This window comes from Chelonia mydas, chromosome 7 (assembly GCF_015237465.2).
Source record: "Chelonia mydas isolate rCheMyd1 chromosome 7, rCheMyd1.pri.v2, whole genome shotgun sequence".
Taxonomy (NCBI): Eukaryota; Metazoa; Chordata; order Testudines; family Cheloniidae; genus Chelonia; species Chelonia mydas.
Genome location: NC_057853.1, coordinates 20,571,970 through 20,594,197, shown reverse-complemented (window position 1 = coordinate 20,594,197; position 22,228 = coordinate 20,571,970). Strand labels below are relative to the sequence as shown.

Here is a 22,228-nt window from a genome sequence, read left to right as displayed (position 1 = left end):
AGTTACATTTTATAATATCTAAAGTAAAATAAATGAATAATGGAGACCCTTGAGAGAGTTAAAAGGAATGGTGGAGACTAATGAACCCTGAGCTGAACAGTGTACTTGATGCATGCCAGCTTCCTGGTATAAATATATATTACTTTGCAGTCGTATCTTTCTGTCTGTGTAGATGCTTATATGGCTCCCATCTCTTATAGTATTTCTCAGCCAGCAATTTAAAAACATTTTGCCAGTACCAACTAACTAACTCTCACACCACCCCAGTGATGATGATGATGATAAGTATTAATTGCTCCATTTTATAGATGAGGAAACGGAGGCACAGAGAAATCAAGTGACTTGTCCAAGATCAATAACAAGCCAACAACAAAGACAGAACTAGAACTCCAAATCCTTCCATTCCAATCCCATGTTCTAGCCATGCCTTAAGAACTATTGTGCTGTAACAATTCTCCCGCTATCACATCTATTAGATGAATAAGGGCATCTTACTAAAAGTGAATCTTACCTCACTGACACCTGGGCTTCTGCTCTCACCAAACACAGAATGAGGAAACAGTATTGATAACCCTTATGTCAAACATTTAACAAACTCGTAGACATGGTATCCCGATGTCACACTATGGAACCTTGAAACTATGTGAAAGTAACTAACAAGCTACACCACCAGTCAGTTGCACAGACCACTTTATAAAGCAGGTTTTCCCCATGATGTGCACATGTAATTTATTACATTCATTAACAGAGTTAATAGCTGCTTACAACAGACCCCCTAGTATCCTTCTGGCCTTAAAAATCATGAATCTATGGGCCCTCAAAGAAAAGCATAACATAAACACCTGTAGAGTTTACAGGAAGTGAGTGATGAGCCAAAAAAATTTCATGAAAAGCTACCTACTTTCTCTCAATTTGATAATGTAATGATCAGTTTTTTAAATCATGTGTGTTCTAATATTAAGTAATAAACGTTTAGCAAGGTTGCATGGAAGGGAAACATAGCTATAGAATTTGTATCATTCACTATGAGAAATGACTCCATATATTAGAGCTATAGCTGTCCTAATCTCCTAGGTTCCTATATTATGTACTCCAGTGATGTCTATTCATACCACTACAGCTCTGTATCTGCAGTTCCATTATAAATCCTTACTTCCAAAGACTATTTACATTTAGAGAATTGCATTTGCAGTACAATTTGTTCCTTGGATTTTTTTTAATACGCAAAATGATTTTTCAATTTCTCTCCTGATTCAAATTTTCTACTACAACTGGGAAATTTTCAACTAAAAGATTCCTTTACAGAAACATAAGATTACCCTGTATTTTTTTGCCAAATGCTGAAGTATTTGTTTGGGGTAAACAGAAGTTTCCTCTTCTATAAGCAACATCCTCCTCTTGCTTGAATTATTGAGAGAGACTTTACAGCTCAGTGAGTCCCATATTTTAGCAATCCACCATAATGGAAAATAACACATTAAATAGGAGTTTGCTCTTTTTAAAAACAAATCCTGTTATTTGTCATGTTGTATGATTTATTCAGGTGGGTAAAGCCATCTAGAAATCTATTGTAACACAGAAATTGCTGTTTTAGAAAGCTCAACTGCTAATCCCTAGAAGAAGCACATTGATATATTTGGAACCGATATTTTTCCCTTTGGGCACAACAAAGAGAAAATAAGGGGTTTTTGATACCTTCCCTGCCCCCCATTCCCCAAAATCATATTTTTCCAATACACCTTTATAAATGTATGATATAATAATATTTTGCAGCACCTTTCATCTGATGAGTCCTTTACAGCTGTTAGTTTAGTAAGCCAAACAACACCCTTCTGAGGTGACTAAATTTAATTATCCATATTTTACAGCTGGGGAAAGGGTAAACTGAGCTCCAAAGAGGTCAAGTGACTTGCTCACAGTCACACAGCCAGAAAATTGCAGTCAGGTTTAGAAGCCTGGATGAAGGCCCTGCTCTAACCTCTTAGATATACTGTCTCCCTATGTATAAGATTTGTAGAGATAGGGTTAAATTCTTTCCACTAAAAATAAAAAGTAGAAATGCATGATTAGCAATATCCCTCTTTGCCTCTGAAAATGGTCTCTAGGCTGTTATTATCCAGGGAAAGAAGAACCTCTGCACAATCAGTAGAAAGAAACCTGCAATGAATCCTGCCAAACACCTACCAAACACAGTGGCACGTCATGTGCAGCCCCTTGGTTGGTTTATGTGCAAGAGACCCGCAGTTGCCGCTCAATTTCGTGCTCAAGAGACCTGCAAAAGCAGCTACAATGGATTTTTCTTGAAACTTGTCGCCGATTTATGTTGATCAACTTCATAGTCATGCACAATCTCTTTAATTGCAACTAAATTGCCCCTGCCGCCGGTTTACTCGCTTGTTTTGCGAAGCCTAGAACTGCTACCACCCACCCTCCTGCAAGTGCAGCCGGTTAGCGAGTTTGCCTGCCTTCCCCATCATCCTGGAATAGCGCACCAAAGTGACGCAGCTCTTCTTTCCTTTATGACGTAGACAGTTGCCGGGCAACAGGAGAGAAGGTTTCCTTGACAACATAAACAAGAGTGGAGAACAAACGAAGCCGGGGAGCGAACCAAAGTCTGCACGGTTCTGTGCCACTCTTCCAGGTGCATGGCTCTGCCCGGCTGCAGTTGACCCACGCTGCTATCAGAGCGGGTAGGGTAGTCATTGGGGTGAGAAGCCAAAGAAGGGAGGTATAATTTTTATGGAGGTTTCCCCTCCTACGGTTTTTAACAGCAAATACAGCTTTTCACTGAGACGGAAAGTTGCAGGCATTAGTATGTTTCACTAGGAAATTCCATGCACTGATGATTTACCTGCGGGTGGGTGAGTGTGTATGCATGTGTGTGTGTTTTGTTGGAAGCCAGGGAAACCTAACCCGTCTGCTTCTCAATTACCTGCTGCTGGCTCAAGACTTGAGCCCATCCAATGCTCTGGGAACTTGGAAACTAACCTACATTTTATCTTATTAATTCTATTTCTAGACTGATTGTGTATGTTTCATTCAGCATTTCTGTGCACTGCACCTTAATGCTAGGGAAATGTGGCATGTAAATTTATCAGTAAACTAAAAATGGTTATTCCCTATCAATTGACTTTGGCACCAGTGAGTGACGGTATAGACCTGTGGAACCATTAAAATGTCAAAGGTTGTGAAAGAGACACCACATGATTTTAATACCATTTTTTCATTATGGATGTTAATAACTAACCCTATTAGCACTTAGGTAACATTTTAGATAATTTACAAAGTGCTGTGCAAACAATCTATAATAAGATTTATAAAAGAAAAAAAATGTATCCACACCTTAGGAACAGGGTTAAAGAAGGACGCTTATTATTGTTGCCCCTTTTTTGGCCCGAGCAGCTAGTGGAAGTTTGTAGCCTTGGAGATGTTCCCGTTGGGAACAGAAATCGGTGAGAGGCATTGCTTTGATGCAGCTTTGTTTATTTACAAAGTCCTCCTGTCTCTCTGAATGCAGACGGAATCAAACAGTAGGAAGCAGCTTCTTCTCACAGCACCAAGACCATTCTTTTCAGCCTGCACCCATGACCCAAGGTTTCTTCCAGGGTCAGATACCGCGCTTTCAGCTGCTCCTTCTGTCTGTCTCTGTGTTCTGCCTTCCCTCTCTCTCTCATACCTGGTCACAATACCCAGTGGACCCCTCGTCACCATGTTGTTAGTTTCTGGGCAGATTCTGTTAGCTCTTTTTTTAGGTGTGGGTCCTGAAGTGCTTCTTACAACTATCTCAAGTGAAGGGTGCGTTCACACCCACTCTCAAATAGACTTATGATCCTTGCACTCCTCAGTCTTTCTCAGTGTAACACTATCCTATGAAGCACCTTTTATCTCAAAGAATGTCACAGATAAATGGTTAGTGCACACATATATAGCCCTGCAAGATGCTGTGTGCTCTCCACTCTCATTCATTTCAATGGGAATTGAAAGTGCTCAGCAACGGGCAAACGGCACTTTGCATTCTGGAGTAGCACAGCTCTGGATTATAGATAGCCAAGTGAGCATTGAGGGGTTTGCACTTTTAGGGGTTTGCTGTGTTTGCCCAGTTGCCCTGCATGACCAAGATATTTCTTACACCATGCAGCAGAAGTTGGATTACACAGCTAGCACCCAAGTTGGGATCTGCTTAGGGCTCACAAGATAAACAGGGTTAGCCCTACAGAAACCCCAGATACAGCAGGAAGGGTGATTTTGTAGGGAACTTTCTTCTTTTTGAGCTGGTGCTAACCCAGTGACACTCGTGGTTTGGACCTAATGCAGAAGGAGAGTGAAAGCCAGTTCTGTGATGGAGGAAGCTTCTTTAAAGGAGTCTGGGGTTTTAAGGGGCAGGGTTGGAAAGGGAAGGTGGAGACCACTTTTTGTACAGGAAGTGGGAGGTTGTTCTAAGCATAGGTGGCAATGCAAATGAAACTGCTTAAAATATAGCCTTAAAACCAGTGCAAATGGCAGTCGATATTTTCTCCTCTCCTTTATGCCAGTGCACGTCTGGAGTGATCCTACTGACTCTAGTGGAATTACACCAGTGCAACTGATTCCCATCTGAACTTGTCCTAAGGAGTCACCTTCCAAATGAAGGAGGCATGGCAATTGTGTCTGTTGATTGTGGGTGAATTTTGATGATAAACTACAATCATTCTTCTGTCTGTACATTATAGATAATTGTATTGTGATCATTATGCTTTCCCCCTAGGTTCTATCGCAGAAAATATAAAACTCAGCCAACTGCCCATCTAAACCTTTCCCGAGAAGTCATCAGAACGGAATTCGTACAGCATGTCTGTGGTGTCCTATTCGCATTTGACTGTGTCCCAGGAAACATCCAGCTCTGGAGCCATTTCCAGTAAGAATTTTAATTCGTAACTTGTTGCTTGCAAAGCATAAATCTAATGATGAAATGTGGGTGTTGGCTGAAGCACTTAGAAGTGTGGTGTATGGCATGCGTGGGAATGTTCATGTCTTTAAGGAAAGACAGAGACCACAAGGCTTATTACTAACAACCCCCCTATGTTTTATTTTGTCCCTCCTTTCCCAAAAGTTGTATACTAAAGTTGTATACGTAGTTAAAGCCATGTCTACACTACAAAATTATGTCAGCCTAACTTACATCGGCATACAACCAGTGCAGCTGTTAAATTGCTTGGGACTATGCACATTTGGCTCCCCGTGTCAGCAGTGCAGCTTCTCACCAGGAGTACTTGTATCAATTGTATTGTTAGTGTGGGGCACTGTTGGACAGCTCCTGAAAGCGAGGAACAGTTGATGTAAGCAACGCAGTGTCTACATTGACACTGGATCGACCTAATTACATTGACCATGGTTCTATGCCACTTGGGGAGGTGGTGTTACTACAATGGTTACTACATCACTTACGTCAGCAGGAAAAATTTAAGTGGAGACTCTTCCACAGCTAGGTTTCAGAGCAGTAGCCGTGTTAGTCTGTATCAGCAAAAAGAACGAGGAGTCCTTGTGGCACCTTAGAGACTAAAAAATTTATTTGAACGTAAGCTTTTGTGGGCTAAAACCCACTTCATCAGATGCATGCAGTGAAAAATACAGTAGGAAGATAGATATATAGATATACAGAGAACATGAAAAAATTAGGGTTGCCATACCAACTCTAATGAGACTAATCAATTAAGGTGGGCTATTATTATCACCTTAATTGATTAGTCTTGTTAGAGTTGGTACGGCAACCCCCATTTTTTCATGTTCTCTGTGTATATATATATCTTCCTACTGTATTTTCCACTGCATGCATCTGATGAAGTGGGTTTCAGCCCATGAAAGCTTATGCCCAAATAAATTTGTTAGTCTCTAAGGTGCCACAAGGACTCTTTGTTCTTTTCACAGCTAGGTTGCTGCAAGGCAGAAAACATCAACCTAACCATGTAGTGTAGACCAGGCCTTGGACTCTATTTTCTGTGTGTAACCCACACTTTCTGAGTGTGGCTCTCTGTCCCCCTCTTGTGGCTGGATCACATAGAAGTTTGAGTTTTCTACAGGTGCTGGCTAAGAGAGCTGAGTTTGCTAGTTTAGGCGGTATTGGTGCAAGCTTTTAGCTCTAGCGGCCACAGGGTTCACTTCCCACTATCAAGGACTCACCCATTGGATCATGTTTCTCCACCTTTTCAATGTAAAAAGTCTGCCCAACCATCTGCTGGGAGTGGGACAGTGAGGGGTTTGAAAAAGAAGATATTACAGAGTTAGAGATGCTTTCTTTTTCCTTTCTTATGGAGACTTGATATTTGTTCTTTCTTTGCTATATTCTTTCATCTAAAATAAAACTAATCTAGACTGTACGTGAATGTTTTGCTCTTTGGATGTAGGAAACACAACACCAAAACCAACCTGTTCAACTTCCTATTAAGCATTCTGGTATAGGCCAACAGGCATTTCCCATCCTACATAGTAATGTAATTGGAAGTACTACTATGGGGCATTTAAAACATTGTATACCAAATTCCACTCTGAGTTACTTGTGTAAATCCAAAATAACTGCACTGTTGTCAATGGAGTTATTTAGATTTGTATTGCTGATGGCAAAATTTGCACCTGTGGGCCTTGTCCAAACCCCATAGAAGTCCATGGAAACACTCCTATTGACTTAAAAGGGGTTCAGCTCAGGCCCTATATGTGCACTGCACATATTATTATATTACAGAAAGGAACCCTAGATTATGGATGTACTGGTTCCTTAAGACAGGCAGATATGGTACCATCACTCTGTCCGAAGGCCTGGGTTATAATTTCATTAAAATCTAGTGAAAGGAGTTAATGGCTGAGCTCTGTAATCAATCTTCATTCACATTACAAAGTTACTCCAAGATTCAGGACAAGATGTGAGAAATAGCCCCTCTCTGATCAGAAAGTGGCCTTGATTTGACAACAGGGTATTGTGTTAATTTCCCTTTGGAAAAGCCCTACTATCAATGTTTGAAAAACATGCTCAACCCAAGCATCCTGCAGAAGATAGGAAGAAGCTTTACTGTTGCATCTTTCTATGAGAAATTAAAAGGCAACAAAAGCCCCCTTTCTGATGTCTGTAAAAGCAAGGAAATGCCAAGACTTGGGGATTAAGTCTATGGATTCAAGTATTGCCCTGCCTTCTTGCCAGTGTTGCTTATTACTATTGATTTATTGATGGCTGAATATTGATTTGTATTGAACCAGAGGCTAGGACATTTTCTCGGCAAACAGTGCCAACCTCTGGGGTTCCCTCTACCAACTCTGGAGTGGAAACAAAGTCTTCACTTTCAGGTAAGGTCCTGATACTCTTTTCAGCTTTTAATTGTTAGCCACATGCCAGATCTACAGGTGCTTATTCAGGTTGCTGTACAACCTTTAGTCTGGCAGGTTCTAATGTCATCAGTGGGAGCTTTAGCTGAGTAAAACATTGGGTAAGGATGGAATAAAACAATGGAACTGGATGAGAGAGCGAGGTGGTTGTAGCTAAACAGTAAAATCTCTGCTCTGTCAACACAGCCTCCCCAAAAGATCAACTGCTGCAAATGTGCTAATTCCCAAAACTATACCCAGTAGGGCCCATCAATAGCGATCTCTGATAGAGTGAAGTTCCTTTAATACAGCCAAATCCTGAGGCCCTTACTCAAGGCAAAATGTCCGTTGTAAACAATCAGTAAGGACAGTAAAACCTCAGGACAAAACACAGTATTTGGCCCATTGTGAATTTGCCACTTCAGGAACAGTTTACTCTTAAAATGCCTGTCTCCCCTAGCAAAAGGACCAGGCTATACATTGACGGCGTCCCTTTAAAATATGTTGGATAGTGCTGCGGTAACTCAGATTAAAACATTGCCCAGGAATTTTATATTTTGAAATTGGCCTTTTTAGCTCTCACCACACTGAGGCTCTGCTAATCGAGTTCTGTTTCTTGCTGTGTGCATAGATAATGAGGCGTTTCAGATGAGGAAAAACCCATTTAAAATCCCTTCGGATATGGATATCTTCTTACTGAGAGACAAGGAAAGAGAAAGGGCTAAGGCGGTATGTATAACAACTAAGGCAAAAGCTAAGATGTTTGCAGTGCATTCGAAAGGGGATGGCAGCCTTAACAAAACTTCTTGTATGAAAGAACATTACAGGCCAGATCCTCAGCTGGTGTAAATCAGAGTAGCTCCATTGAAGTCAATGGAGCCAGGTTGATTAACAGCAGCTGAGAATCTGGGCAGGTATTTGAAGATTATTTTTATTGCTCTTTTGCTTCTTTCCTTCTATATAATGGTGGATTTCCCATTCCTGTGGGAGGCTCCTGAGGCTACTGGGATTACTTATTTCTGTAGCAGCCTTGGGTTTTACGGATCTCCTGATTTACAATTAATCAGACTCATCCCTTGACTTGGAGAGCCCATATACTAATGCTGGTTTTGTGCTGGACCACAAGCTAAATGAATGCTAAGGTTGACAGATTAATTTAGGGCTGCAGGCTTCTGTCCATAAGAGGAGGGGAATTGGAACCCCGAGACCAGACTAGTGAGACCTGGAAGTTGGGGAGAGCTGGCTCTGTGGTATGCTTCCTTCTTCCCCACAGACCTGGAGGGGTTTCCTCAGGGCTCCAGATCCACAAATGGGGAAGGATACAGGGGAGTCCATGGTAGTACAACCCTTGTAGGGTCTGTGCTTTCAAGAGGCTGCAGGAGGCAGGCAGCACTGTGGAGGCAAGAGTCCTCTGTATGCATGTCCCTTACATTTGAGACGTTCCCCGAAATCAGTCTCTTCTGCTGAGTAGGGGGACAAATGGTAGCCCTGTAATAGAAGAATGAATAGGAGACTCTGCCAGTTCCCACCCCCTCCCCCCTCAGAAATAACCCACAAAGGGAAACACGAGGCACTCAATACATACATTTAAAATCTAGCGGGGGAGGAGATGTAGCAACAGTGTGCACACTGCTGGGTATAAGCTTCAAGGAATGAGACCAATTGTTTTGGTGGCTCCAAGGCAGTATCGCTAGGAGTAATGGGATGAAATTGAGCATATTTAAATATCAGAAAAGCTTACTAATGGGGAGATCCGTTAGATTGTAAAATAATCTCTTGAGTCATTTGAAGAGTGTACTGGACAAACTACTTGACTAGGAGAACTTGTCTACATAACTGAAGTCTCCCCCTAGGACCGTGAGCGAAAGAAGACCCTGAAAGTCCATGAGAAGATGACCTATTCCACTATGATGAATGCCAAGCAGTCGGGGTTCAAGAAGGAGCTCCAGAAGGAGGAGGACGCAGAGGACAGAGCACTGGCAGCAGAAGCAAAGCGACTGAAAGCTCTCCAAGAAAGTATCTCTTGGAAGATAGCGGTCACCAAAGGTAGAGAACTTGCTAGACTTAACATCCCATCAGGTTCTCTGTGGGACTGTAATAAAGAAGCAAAGAAGGGTTGAGAGTTGCAAATATTCTTGTTCTCTTCAGAAGCAGCTCGTAGATAACTAAGTTGAGTTCCTCTAGCATGCAGGCACCACAGTCGTCTATCATACCTGGCCAATATCCATGCACCTGGTCTCTACCATAGGTATGTACATAAGGACTTATATGTGGCACACAGAGAAATTTATTACAAAAGAGTGGACCAAATTCTGCCTTATCTTACACCCTGTGCAAAAAGTTGTCATCAGTAGTGTTGCATGGGGTGCGAGTCATTACAGAGCTTGGTCTGGGGCTCCCAAGGCTCAAGGTTAGGCTGTGGGTCATGGAGATATTTCCATTGCACCATGATCCAGCAGGTTATATTTGTCTGCATTTAGGGCCAAATCCTGATCCCATGAAAGTCAATAGGAGTTTTGCCATTAATGCAATGTGACTTAGATGTGGCCCTTATGGGGGCCTGACACTCCATTCTGTTATACCAGTTTCATGCAGGTGTAACTCCATTCAAATCAGTATAAAACCAGTGTAACAGATCGGAGAACCAGTCCAGGAACTCCACCTCAGCATCCTTAGTACTTTCTTGTTGCTAAATACATGCACAAGGTTTTACCTCTGCAAGTAAAATTCTGCTTTGTTTTTGCGTGCTTTGCAAGCCATTTTTTTCCGCTTTGGCACTAACTGCAGTGATGAGCACAAACCTGAATAACAAAGACTGAAAACCACAAAGGTTCAGCGCTTTGCTCTTTAAAGCAATGAATTATCTAGTTCTCCCAGCTTCAGAGATTATCCTGATTCAACCCTGTGACTCCATCCAAGTGCCAGAAGCCTCCTGAGTTTTTTCTCCTTTTCCTAATCAAGGACAAAGTTAATTCACTTTCTGTTACCATTCAACTTCCTGTTTTTCCCCCCTCCAGCAGACAAAGACACCCAGCGTGAGCTGGCTTAATTCTGTACCTGCTCGTTTAGGCCTCAAGTGCAGACGCCCATGCCCATTCCAATGAGCTCTCGCTAGTAAATGCGATTTTGCATATACGCCTCCTTTTGTTTGGTCACTTGACTACTTGGTTCTACCTCCAGCTTGCACGACTTTGTCTCATGCTTTCAGACCAGCAAATGGAAAAAGAGATGCTCCATGAATACATAGACAAGAAGCGACAGATGTTTCTGCTGCAGGTATTTGGCTTTGGTTTACGAATGTGATTTATGTAAAACCTATTTTAAGCTCTTTCCTTGTGTGTTGTTTCATATGCAGCATGTCTATTGGTTAGAGAAGGGAGGTGCTAATCAGGCCTCATTAGCTGAGTGTGTTGGTATTGTGGTTAAGGCACTGGAGAGGGACTCAGGATATCTGGCTCTATCACAGATTTACTATGTGATCTTATGTAAATCGCTTAATGTCCCTTTGCCTCAGTTCCTCATCTGTAAAATGAGGATAATACTTCCCCCCTGCACAAGGCTGTTATGAGGATAAAGTCATTAATGACTGTGATGTGCTTGGACACTTCGGTGATGATGACAGTGTAAGTGTGTGGACAGATTGGACCTGATTCACAAATACAACTCCCATCTTATGCCAATATAACTCAGTTGAAATCAATGGTATTATCTAGTGGTTAGAGCAGGGAAGGGGGTTATAGGACTCCTGAGTTCTATTTTTAGCTTTAGCACTGACTCGCTCTGTGAATCATTAAGCATCTCCCTGCCTCAGCCCGCCCATCAGCACATGGGGATCAAAGTGCTTTGAGATCCTCCGGGCGAAGGCGCACTGTGAAGCCGTGTGTATGTTTGTGGCTGATGTAACAATGTTTGCAGCAGCCAGAAAAGAACCAGGCTAAACCAGAATTCGAAGGAACAAGCGGAGTGAGGAGCTAGCATGAGTCACCGTGTTGCCCTTTTGGGTTGATTTCAGTACGCTGTGGCAATAAAGAGAGATGAAATTCAGAAGCTGGAAAATTTAGCAGCAGAAGAGGAAGCAAAACTGGAAAAGGCTGAACAGTACCTGGAGAAGGACGCCGCCATGTTTGACGAGTTCCTGAAGGAGAACGATAAAAACTCTGCTCAGGCGCTGAAAACGTAACGCAAGTGGTGGGGGCAACGTGTAGACGCTTTGGCATGGATGTCTGGACATGAAGGGGGTCCCCAGCCAGGGTCTCTGCTGCACACACAGTGCTCCCAGGAGCATCACTGGGAGTTCTGCATGTGGCAAGGCGGCAGGTTCATGCCCCTGTGTCTGGGCACATCTGTTCGGGTACCCACGCTAGAGGTTACACACAGACCCTCTGAATCCAGACTTCTCCCTCAGAGCTCTAAGATTGATTAGCATGCAGGCTCACTGCCCAGTCAAGCGACATCATTGGCTTATGCCAAGTTTGAGTCCAAGGGGGGATTCACCACCCTGTGAAGGTTGTTTCTACTGCTGGGGGTGGACACCTGCAGTGGGGCTGTTGGGAGATTCCTCAAACAGCTGCTGACTGGGCCCCTTTTTTTGCTGCTTTAGTCCATGGGGCAGCCACCCTGCCCATTGATAAGGGTTGTAGTGCAGCAGTGTCACTATAGTCTAATCCCCAGGCAAAGGTCCCGCCCTCAGGGACCTCTAAGGGAATCTGTAAGTGAAGGTGTGATTGTAGCACAGGTAGGCCTACCCGTGGTAGCTTTAATCTAGCTAGCACAAGTGACAAGGGTAGTATAGATGTGGCAGCACAGGCCTTCAGGACTGGCTAGTAAGAAGAATACAAGCATGCCAGGATACCTGGGTATGTGCTCTGGTTGCTAGCCCGTACCTCCATGTCTCAACAACTACTGTTATCCTCTGTTTTCTGAGTCCAGTATTGCAACATAATCATTACTTACATGGATCTACCATAGTGTCACTGGCAACTCAAAGTCTGGGTGGAACACTTGGTTCTAATCCCCTTGTTTCAGACGTGAGTAAATAGTAGAATTTTTTTTTAAAAAAAAGTTTAAAATTACAATGGGAAATGGGGGAAGGAGATGGTTTTTTTGCCATCTCTCTTCATCGCAAACTTGAACATTCCTTTTGATCTGAAATTCTTTTAACCCCATTCACTCGCCCCCCACCCCCAACCCCGGCTCTGGTCTTGGCTCAAAGGTGACTTGGTTTGTTCATATTGCCAATGAGCTGGGTGAAATGAGTTTGATGTCAATCCAGTAGACCAGGAGTATCACAAAAGCAGTTGTCACAACAGAGAGTCGGAAGAGTACATTTTCAGATATAATAAAGATTTCCTGCTGCTCCATCTGTTTCCTCTATTCTGTACACTTCTCTCCCACCCCACTACAACTGTGGTTCTATGCACATTTGCAATCTTATTTTTATGCATTCTTCCCTAGTGCTGAAAAAGAAACCAAAGCAAAGATAGAGAAAATAATCGAGATCCGGGAGCTTACTGCACAAATGATGAGCATTCAAAGGTAATGATCACCCAGCGAACAGTGTCACTGAATAGCTTGAACCTTTAACAGACCTTATGGAGCTGCATCCTCAGGGCTGCCGCCTTTAAAAGTTTGTGCTGTCAGTGTCATCTGAAGCCAAACTGTCATGAGACAATAGCTGTGTAATGGAACAATGCAACTTCATGTTGCAATGTCATCACATTGTAATGCAATCCGATAACATTGAGCCGATTGCGCCACCCTTCCTCAGGCTAAAAATAAAAAAACTTTCGGGGCCTTAAATGTTTGTGTGGATGGCAGGTTACCCCATCCATGTGCTCAGTCAGGTTGTTCTCATAATCTCAGGGAGAATTATCAAAACTGGGCCAAATTCAGTCCTGGTGTAAGTGGGTGCCATCCCCACTGATGTACCAGTTTATGGCACTGTTGAATTTCACTCTGTAGCCTTGGAATATGACACACAGAAAGGAAAGGTTGAGCTTCTCAAATTACAGCACTAAAGCTTGGTCATCAAGCTTTTTTATTAAACTTCGATAGTGCCCTCTCATAACATGGACAGAGTGTTAGGGGGAGGTCGAGTGGCTACTACCACCACTACGCTTCTGTCCCCAGAAGCCTTTACAGCTATTCTGAGGGAAAATGGGCCCTTTTCCCACAGAAATGGTCTATAAGGGACTGCTGCAGGCAGCAGGCAGAGAGAGAATCTGATCAAAATTATTTGACTTTTGGGTAATGTAATCAAAATCGCTAAAGGATGGAAGGGGTTTCTATTGGAACTTAACTTGGCTGCCCCTGGTTGTGTCTAGCTGTACAAGATGGAAGTGTAATCGGGGTATGGTTGTGTAAAAAGAGTAATCACAGTGCAAGGGATGTTAGGCAAAAGAGAATTTTGTGTGTGTGCACGGTAAAAGAAAAGGAAAAGGGGAGGAATGATGGGAGCACTGAGCCTTGGGGTGGCTCTGGGGGATCAGATTGTTGCTTTGGTGGGTGTGTGGGTGGGGGAGATGGGAATGGGGTAGGGAAATTGGAATCATGTTTTGCTAAAGGGGGAAATGGGACCAGGGAATGGGGGTGGGGAAATTGGAATCATGTTTTGCTAAGGGCAGGAATGGGAACAGGGACACAGGTGTAAGGCTCTGTGGTGTCAGAGCTGGGAAGGAGGATACTAAGGAAGGAAACTGGAATCATGCTTGCTGGAAGTTCATCCCAATAAACATCGAATTGTTTGCACCTTTGGACTTTGGGTATTGTTGCTCTCTGTTCATGCGAGAAGGACCAGGGAAGTAAGTGGGTGAAGGAATAAGCCCCCTAACATCTTTTTAGAGAAGACTTGGGATTGTCTCTGTGGGCACTGGCTTTACCTTAAAATACTGGGACTGTGCTCATTGATGCTGGCTTAAATCTGGAGTAACTCTTTTGACTTCACTGGCGTGTCAAGACGTTTGCATGGCAGTTGCTCAATTATCATGATGCTGTTTCAATAGCACTACTTCAGGTTTACCCCAGCATTGCTGAGAGCAGAACCTGGCCAAGTCAGGAATATAAAAGGGATTTCCCCATATTAGATCTACCACAAGCTGAGATTTTGTTTATTGCAGGTTCTTCTATGGAGGGCGTTGTCTGACCATTCTCAGAGTTAGAACCTTGCACAAAGCCCTGCACAGTTGATTGGAACTCCTGGGAGACTCTTGGAGCTTGATTTTTTTTAAAAACAGGCCAAGTGTGAATGCACACCCCAAAATGTGCACACTATCATGGCTAATGTGCATGCCCAATTACTTCAGTTATGTCTGCAAATTGTGTATTTTTAAACAAATGATCACGCATTTGCTGAATTGGCCATTGACATCCCATTACCCAACATACATGTAATCATATATACAGTACAAATTTTGTGTACATTCATCATCAGAAAACTTAGCCTTCGTCTCCAGAGACAGAAGGAAAATCTGCTCTCCCATTTACATTACTTGTTGCATAATCTTGGAGTAGATGGATAGTAGATGAACGCCTTGCACTGTCTGTGAAACTAGATAGATTTGATATAATAGCTAGAAAAGGTTATAGCTAGACAGAGTATGAGCAATGACATTTGAAATGGATTTTAAACTTCCAAAAGATTGGTCTGACCATATCTAGGTTTTGGTCTGTCCCCATCTCTAGCATTGACTCACTTAGATCTGAGGTTTAAAAGATATTATTATGGTATTTTTCACGGAATATACACTGTACGGAACAACCTGACCTTGGCACAGGGAAAATGATCCAATAAGTCATCCGATGAAGTGAGCTGTAGCTCACGAAAGCTTATGCTCAAATAAATTGGTTAGTCTCTAATGTGCCACAAGTCCTCCTTTTCTTTTTGCAAATACAGACTAACACGGCTGTTACTCTGAAATAAGTCTTCTCTATCTCGAACTTGAATGAAGCTATTGGTTTCCTCATTGAGGTAGAGATTAGGGCGTCTCCAAACACCAAATTTCTCACTCCACTCATTACTCTCTCCATCTTCAGAGATCTCACGCCCAGCAAAGGACGACAGGATGCAGCTCATTAATACACTGCTCCATCTTTCGGCCATAAAGGTTCCCTTCCCCCAAACCTGCATGACTACGCTTGCTACCTTGGCACTCCCAGCCCAGCTACCCTGACACCTCAGAATGTGAATTAGATCTTCCGCTCTCTCATGTGGCAGCACTCTTACTGGCCCACTGAGCCAGTCCTGATCTTGTTTATAACCCCTCTCCTGGAAGCCTGCAACAGGAAATCTTTCCTAACTGAAAGACGTTTCAGCCCTCATCCTCCAGTAAGCTCTGTATTGTAGGGGGCTGGCATTGATTCTCAGCTGACAGCTCTATATTGTGTCCCTCAATCTCCTCTGGGAGCCTTTACAGGGGCCTAATTGGAGTGGTGGCTTCAGAACTGATTCAGGGGAAGAAGTGACACAGGCGGTCTCCCTCACCATGTGCTGTGCCAATCTAATTTTTTTTTTTGGCTACAGGATTTCAAATAGTCTACTCGTGATTCCTGCAAGCCATGAAGGTGTGCTTCTGCTCTGTAAAAAAGGCATTGTGGGGTTCCATGCTTTGTCTCTGGTTTTTGAATGACATCTGCTCGACTTGCCAAAGCCAGCCCTGCAAACCAGGCTGGGTTCTCAGAGTCAAGCTGGGTTCTTTCGATCTCATCCATCATCTCCACTACAGCTAAAGATGCCACAGGCCAAATTAGGCCCTTGAGGACACCTGTGTATTACAGATGCCTTCACTGACTCTCACAGGAGCAGTGGTTAAAGTAGGGGTGAGGTGGGACTGGGGGAGTGAAGACCCGCTCTTCTACTAAAAGCAGAGGAGAGCTCCCCTCTTCTCATTAGTTTCAAGAGGCAGGGCTTCTCCATAGCTCCTCCTCCTTGGCTAGTGTTGAAAGCTCCCCAGGGATGAAAGTAAGTTAAAGGACTTACTGGTACACCGGAGTCCTGAGCAGGGGGTGTGGCCTCAACCGAAAGAGGCAGGGCCTTAAATGCCTGGGCCCTAGCTGCAGTAGTGGAGGCTGGGAGCCCGGGGCCTTTTAAATCACCCCCGAGCTACCAGCTGCAGAGGCGGCTGGGAGCCCCGGGGTTTGGGGGCAATTTAAAGGGCCCAGGGCTCCAGCTGCTGCTACTGCAGCGGAGCCCGGGGCCCTTTAAATCACTGAGGAGCCCTGGGGACTTCCGGCTGCCACCGCTACCCCGGGGCTCTGGCAGAGCTTTAAAGGGCCTGGCGCTCTGCTGTGGTAGCGAGCCCTGGGGTAGCGGCGAGCCCTGGGGTAGCGGCAGCCGGGCTCTATCTGGGATTTAAAGGGCCCCAGGGCTCCAGCTGCCGCTACCGCCCCGGCCCTTTAAATCCCCTCCAGAGCCCCGCTGCCACTACCCCAGGGCTCGCCGCTACCCCGGGGCTTGGGCAGCAGGGCTTAGGTGGGGATTTAAAGGGCTCGGGGCTCTGGCAGCCGCTACCGCCCCGGCCCTTTAAATCCCCGCCGGAGCCCTGCCGCCACTACTCCAGGGCTTTAAATTGCTGTCTGGGAAAGCCGGTCCTGGTATTTCGCACCGGCTCTTCCCAGTACGCCGTACTGGCTTACTTGCACCTCTGGAGCTCCCCCTCCTGTATCAATGTACTCTGACCCCCTGTGCAGGGGTAATGGGTCAGAACAGAGTGACCCATTATGTTGAGGATACACAAGAAGAAATACATGGATGCTAGCTCACTCCCTCTTAGCTGTGCAGGTCTAACAGCAGTTAAAAACTTGTTGGCCTTGAGTCTGTGGCTCAGACTTTGAATGCACATGGGCAGCGGGTCTGAGGAGCGAGACGGTGCCATTTTGACATAGTCGCTGTCAGAGTAGAGCTGCCTTTCAGGATAGAATTTCTTCAGAATGATGCTTTTAACTGTTATTAAATGTAGTGCAACCCGTTTGCTCCTCTGTCCTAGTGAGATATCCAGGTTTGAAGACACTTTGAAGGAGTACAAGATGTACAAGAACTTCCTCTACCAGCTCTCTCCAAAGGAGTGGCGGGAAGAGCATGAAAAAAAGCAGATGAAGACAAAGGCGATGAAAATGCCCTCTGAAATGAAAGAAGAAAAAATCTCCCATTCTCCCATCACGCCCAAGGGTAAGTTCTCCCAGGAAGAGTTTCTTGCCATTCCTCACTGCGAGCAGCCTCCCCTTCTAAGGATTTGTTCCTCTTGCGTTCAGGCCAGGATCCAACACCCCGGACCAGACGTGGCAAGTTGCCTTATCTCGGCTATACAGGATGTCAGACTGTTGATTTCTCTTCAGGAGGGCCTGATATGAGGTCCCCAAGCCAAATCATGCAGAGAAGGGAATCCCTCAGGCCAAGCAAAAGCCCTTCAAAGCAAAGCTTTAAATTCCAGCCGACAAGACAACAGTAAGTATGAGATACCCGGTGAAGGCGATCAATGTAAATATAGGAGAGCGGTCAATCAGATGACAGTAGCTACAGGTATGCGTGAGTATTATTTACCTTCTGTGTTTTTAGGAAAACCATCCAGTTAATGTGTTTGGCTCTCTTATTAGAGCAAATCAAAGTGCTCAGCGGGCCAGATTCTCAGTGCTGTAAACTGGCATAGCCCCGTTGATCTCAATAGATGTACACCAGCTGAGCACTTGGCTAAAGTGTTTGTTTCCTCAGACTGCCACCCAGTGGTATTCTAGGGCAAAAGGCACTTGTCCCACAACAAAACTTCCTTCTGGGTAGAGGTGTGGCACTTCACCAAATTGCCATTGCATACTGTGGCACCCGTTGGTATCTGTTGGATCCGGATCCATTTGTAAAATTCCCCAAAAGGAGTGATCTGGGGCAGAGGGGGTTTGGAGCTGCCCCATTGTGGCATGAAGAGGACATGGAAGAGAGTGTATGGAGCAGCAGCAGCAAGGGCTGATGAGTAGGGTCTGCTGCTGGCATCAGTCCAATGTCTCTCACCCTATTGCTCTTCATCATGTACTTGGGGCTTATTCCTTGCTGGAGCAGTGAAATAAACTGCTGCACTGTTCATTAATGGCCCGGGGGTCCTGCTTTGGAATATATTACTCTGCCATGCCTTCAACTTGCCCACTTTGTCTCCTGTGTGCAGGGTATAGGGAACAGGGATGTACACTCTGCAGGTGGCTCCAGCTGTGTGGAAACCCCTCTGCCTAGGAGCACTGCTGCAACCCTGTATGGAGCATACATGCAGACCCACTCCATACCACTGCTCCACGGACCACAGGATCAAGCCCTTGATTCAACCCATTATAGAGAGCAGGGCTCAGCTGTCAAATTCGGATCCAAAGCTGGATCCCAGACTCCCCTAAAGGTTGAGGGTGTTCGGAATTAGTGGTTTTGGTTCAGGACTATCTGTTGTTACAATACCAGTGGAAATGGCTCTGCAACAGCTGAACAGAACCCAGAAGGGCTGAGATTGGCAGTTCTTTGGGGCAGGGACCATCTTTTTGTTCTGTTTGTACAGCAGCTAGTGTAATGGGGCCTGGTCCATGTCTTGGGTTCCTAGGGGATACCATAAAACAAATAGCCTAGAAAGAACCTAGCCCTGCGAATATTCAGGGAGTTAATATTTAAAATCAGATAGGTAACATGCAAAAGAAATGTAAATTGCCAGCTATTTACAGCTACAACCAGAGGTGGTTTGCAGTTGTTATTAACTTACTAGGAGTCTGGCTGCTAGCTAACAAGATCTCCTTTAACATGGCTTAAGCAATCAATTCTGTAAGTGCCTGTCACTGGAAATACCTTTTCAGGAGCATTGCAGCCCTAGCAATGGAGGAGGAGAAGGAGAGTACAACCTTCTCTGAAAATGAGGACGAGGATGAGGTCAGTAGCCTTGTGTTGAACTACTCAGACATTATACCTGTCTTCTCATTCCATCTGTGGCTTGTTTTGCTGATTTCCCATACCTTCCAACCATTAGTTGCTGAATTGTGGAGTTACTGTATCTAATGATTACAACGCTGGATGCTTATTTTCTTTTAGGATACCATAGTGATGAGTGTAATATAAATACCTGAACCAAGGGAATCATTTATTTCCTTTGCCTTTAGCAGACCCAGGATCAACTCAGTTTGCCACCAGTCATACTATGTGTTTAAGGTTTTTGTTATTCTAAAGTGATTTTTTTTAAGTCCAAAATTGAAGTTTTGTAAAGAGACATTTTTAACAACTGTAAATAGAGGTGGTGGTTGGTCTCCTTAAATTTCAACATCTGCTCCCAGGCCACTTACAATGCAGCTGGTTTTTTTGGGGTTGCATGGAGGCTAGCTCATGGGAGACAAAAATGAAACAGACCAATGACAGAGCGGAGTAAAATGCAGAAAAGTAAATTTGCAGCATAAATGGTGAATATTAGATTTTTAAAATCTCATCTTTTCATAATCCCCATCATCATTAAAACAGGCAAGGATCAAAAACCAAAAGCCTGCTCTTGGCTTTAAATGTCTATTTAAAGCCAACATATTCAAAGCTGCAATAGCCACAGTTACATATGGGAATTGAGTATTGCACAAATGACTATTCAGCCATCTAAACGGCCATTTGTGCCTGCAGTTGTAGTAACTGCCCCACCACAGCAGGTGTGCAATTGCACACTTGTATCTGTGTATGTAAGCCTCCACCTTTAAAAAAAAAATCTGTCCCATCACCTATTCATTCTAACTTAGAACACAGCGTCTGCGTGAAATTTAGGTCCTAAAAATGTTGACGGTTGCTGAATGAAGAGGTACTTTTAAACTGTTATGTTTTGATGCCAAATATGATATTCGCTGCCCAGACTTGTTGCAAGCAGTACATCTGTACAGAGAAGTACATCACTCCCTTTGCTTAAAGGATGTTACACCGCAGTCGGGTTGCACAGAGCCCAGATGAACCTCAGCTGATTACATGAGACGTGTGTGATGTTTCCCTCCCTCTTTAAGAATAAAATGAAATGCTGTGTGGAAAGTAAAGACATTAAAGTGCCTGGGGAGCCAGCAGCAGACCAAATGTGCACCATTAACAGCTGCCTTTTTAGACGTAGGATACCAAATCCTATCAACCCCTTAGTATTTTGCCCCAGAGGGCTTGTTGGTGGCTGCAGCTACCCTGTACTTACCTTTTTGCTGACAACGTGCCCAGCTTCATCCTAAAATTGATCTAAAATTCAACTACTTCTGTTCAAAGAAAAGGAGGACTTGTGGCACCTTAGAGACTAACAAATTTATTTGAGCATAAGCTTTCGTGAGCTACAGCTCACTTCTGTTCAGGTTCTCTCACTGCCCTCTTCACCGCAGCATCTGAGTGCCAATCCAGAAGGCTTTATATGATGTGACTGGCATTTGTCATGTGCGATTTTCACTCCCCACCCCCACTTCTCTCTCCCAGGAGAAAATCAAGTGAGGTTTTCTTTTCATTTGAGGGCAGCGAGCTGCCCAGGATATATGGTCCCAGGAGGTGATAGGAACCAAGAGCAAAGGGAGGGCCTGGGCTCTTGCAGCAATCTGTTCCAACTTCAGCTATCGTTGGTATAAGAAACCCTGCATTGTTAATATGTTCACTGTTGCTCTGCTTCAGTCATCGTCTAGGGCCAGTTATGGCTGGTTTCAAACAGCCTATTGGTAGCAGCTGTCTTTAATCTTTTACTTTCCTAACCTTCATGCCTGCGGACATTAGGAGCAATAATTATGAGGGTGAAGGGCAGTAAAGGACCTTCCAATCCCTCACTGCAGGGAGGTGAAGACAGGGAATGTTGAGAGAGGAATATAATGGGTTCTTACTGGGACATAATGGCTTCTTACCTGGTCCAATGTCAAACTATGCATGCCTCAGATTCACCTCAGCTTGGTATCTCATTTCCCCATCTCTTCAGGCCCTTGGGTGCTTTAACATTTTGGTGATTTAAGTAGGTGGATCTTCCAGCCAAAGCAAAAAGTCCTTCCTTTATGGGGTAAACAAAGACCAGACAAAATGAAGAGACCCAGAATCTTTCACCCAGTCTCCATATGGGGTCAGAAGCCTTCCCTAGTGCTCTGCACACATTTTACCTTATCTGGGGTCCTCCTCTGGGCCACAGCTTCCATCCTCTGTTTGCAGCCATTTCCACATCACCTCCAGCTGGCACAGTGGGGGAGCCCAGACCCTTCCACTAGTCTGGGTTCCATCCCTGGGACCCTCCAGCATCTGCCCTCAATCCTGCTTCACTCTTCCTAGGCCCTCTCCCTCCTCTGCCAAACTGCTGCTCTTTCCAGGTCTCTCCAACCCACTGCCTTGGACCAGCTCAGGTCTTGCCTCAGCTTGGTCACTCTCCTACTGAGGGGTTGTATACATACACGTGTATTGGTTTAGTTACTCCTTGCATGGACTTTTAGTCTGGTTTCAGAGTGGCTTATTTCAACGTAAACCTGTTCCCAATCGACTACACTAAAGCACAGTAAGAGTGGCCACAGAACCTGTGGCACTGGTTTAATAAAACTTATTTTAAAAAATCACACCTCCCATTAAACCAGTGCAACAATGGATGGAGACGAGCCCAGGCTGAAGGCTGCCTCATTTATAGCAGGTCCCACTTTCAGCCTGCACTCACATGACCCCTCCCAGTCATGTGATTCAGCTGGGGAACTACAACTCCTGGACCTTAAAAGGGGATGAGCCCTGGAACTGGGCTGGCTGAGCCAGGTCCTGCCCTTAAAGGAACAGGCTGCCCTGTAGCAGAGAGAAGAACCGTGAGGGGATTTCAGATATCAGAATCCAACTGCATATAGATGCTAGGAGACCCTGTCTTGTCAGAGACACTCCCTTCTTATAACACTAGCTCTGTAGCGCCCACAGCCCCCTTAATTCCCCATCAGACTGAGGAACTAG

General features: G+C 44.5%; 1 protein-coding gene across 6 annotated transcripts in view; it reads left to right on the top strand.

The window, feature by feature from the left end:
* The first annotated feature begins 2,548 nt into the window (after window positions 1–2,548).
* The window catches only part of CFAP100 (cilia and flagella associated protein 100), a 27,570-nt gene continuing 7,890 nt past the window's right edge, over window positions 2,549–22,228 (top strand). Inside the window, exons 1-12 of one of the 6 annotated variants that reach the window (XM_043550853.1) lie at window positions 2,561–2,690; window positions 4,533–4,632; window positions 4,745–4,894; window positions 7,225–7,311; window positions 7,961–8,058; window positions 9,183–9,375; window positions 10,538–10,605; window positions 11,342–11,505; window positions 12,784–12,864; window positions 17,310–17,491; window positions 17,575–17,767; window positions 19,138–19,210. In XM_043550853.1, coding sequence (XP_043406788.1) covers window positions 4,828–4,894; window positions 7,225–7,311; window positions 7,961–8,058; window positions 9,183–9,375; window positions 10,538–10,605; window positions 11,342–11,505; window positions 12,784–12,864; window positions 17,310–17,491; window positions 17,575–17,767; window positions 19,138–19,210 — 1,206 coding nt within the window. In that variant the 5' untranslated portion in view covers window positions 2,561–2,690; window positions 4,533–4,632; window positions 4,745–4,827. Of the gene's footprint in view, window positions 2,729–4,532; window positions 4,633–4,744; window positions 4,895–7,224; window positions 7,312–7,960; window positions 8,059–9,182; window positions 9,376–10,537; window positions 10,606–11,341; window positions 11,506–12,783; window positions 12,865–17,309; window positions 17,492–17,574; window positions 17,768–19,137; window positions 19,211–22,228 lie in introns of all 6 variants that reach the window. The other 5 variants (XM_043550851.1, XM_043550852.1, XM_007059960.3 and 2 more) reach the window with 5 other exon arrangements.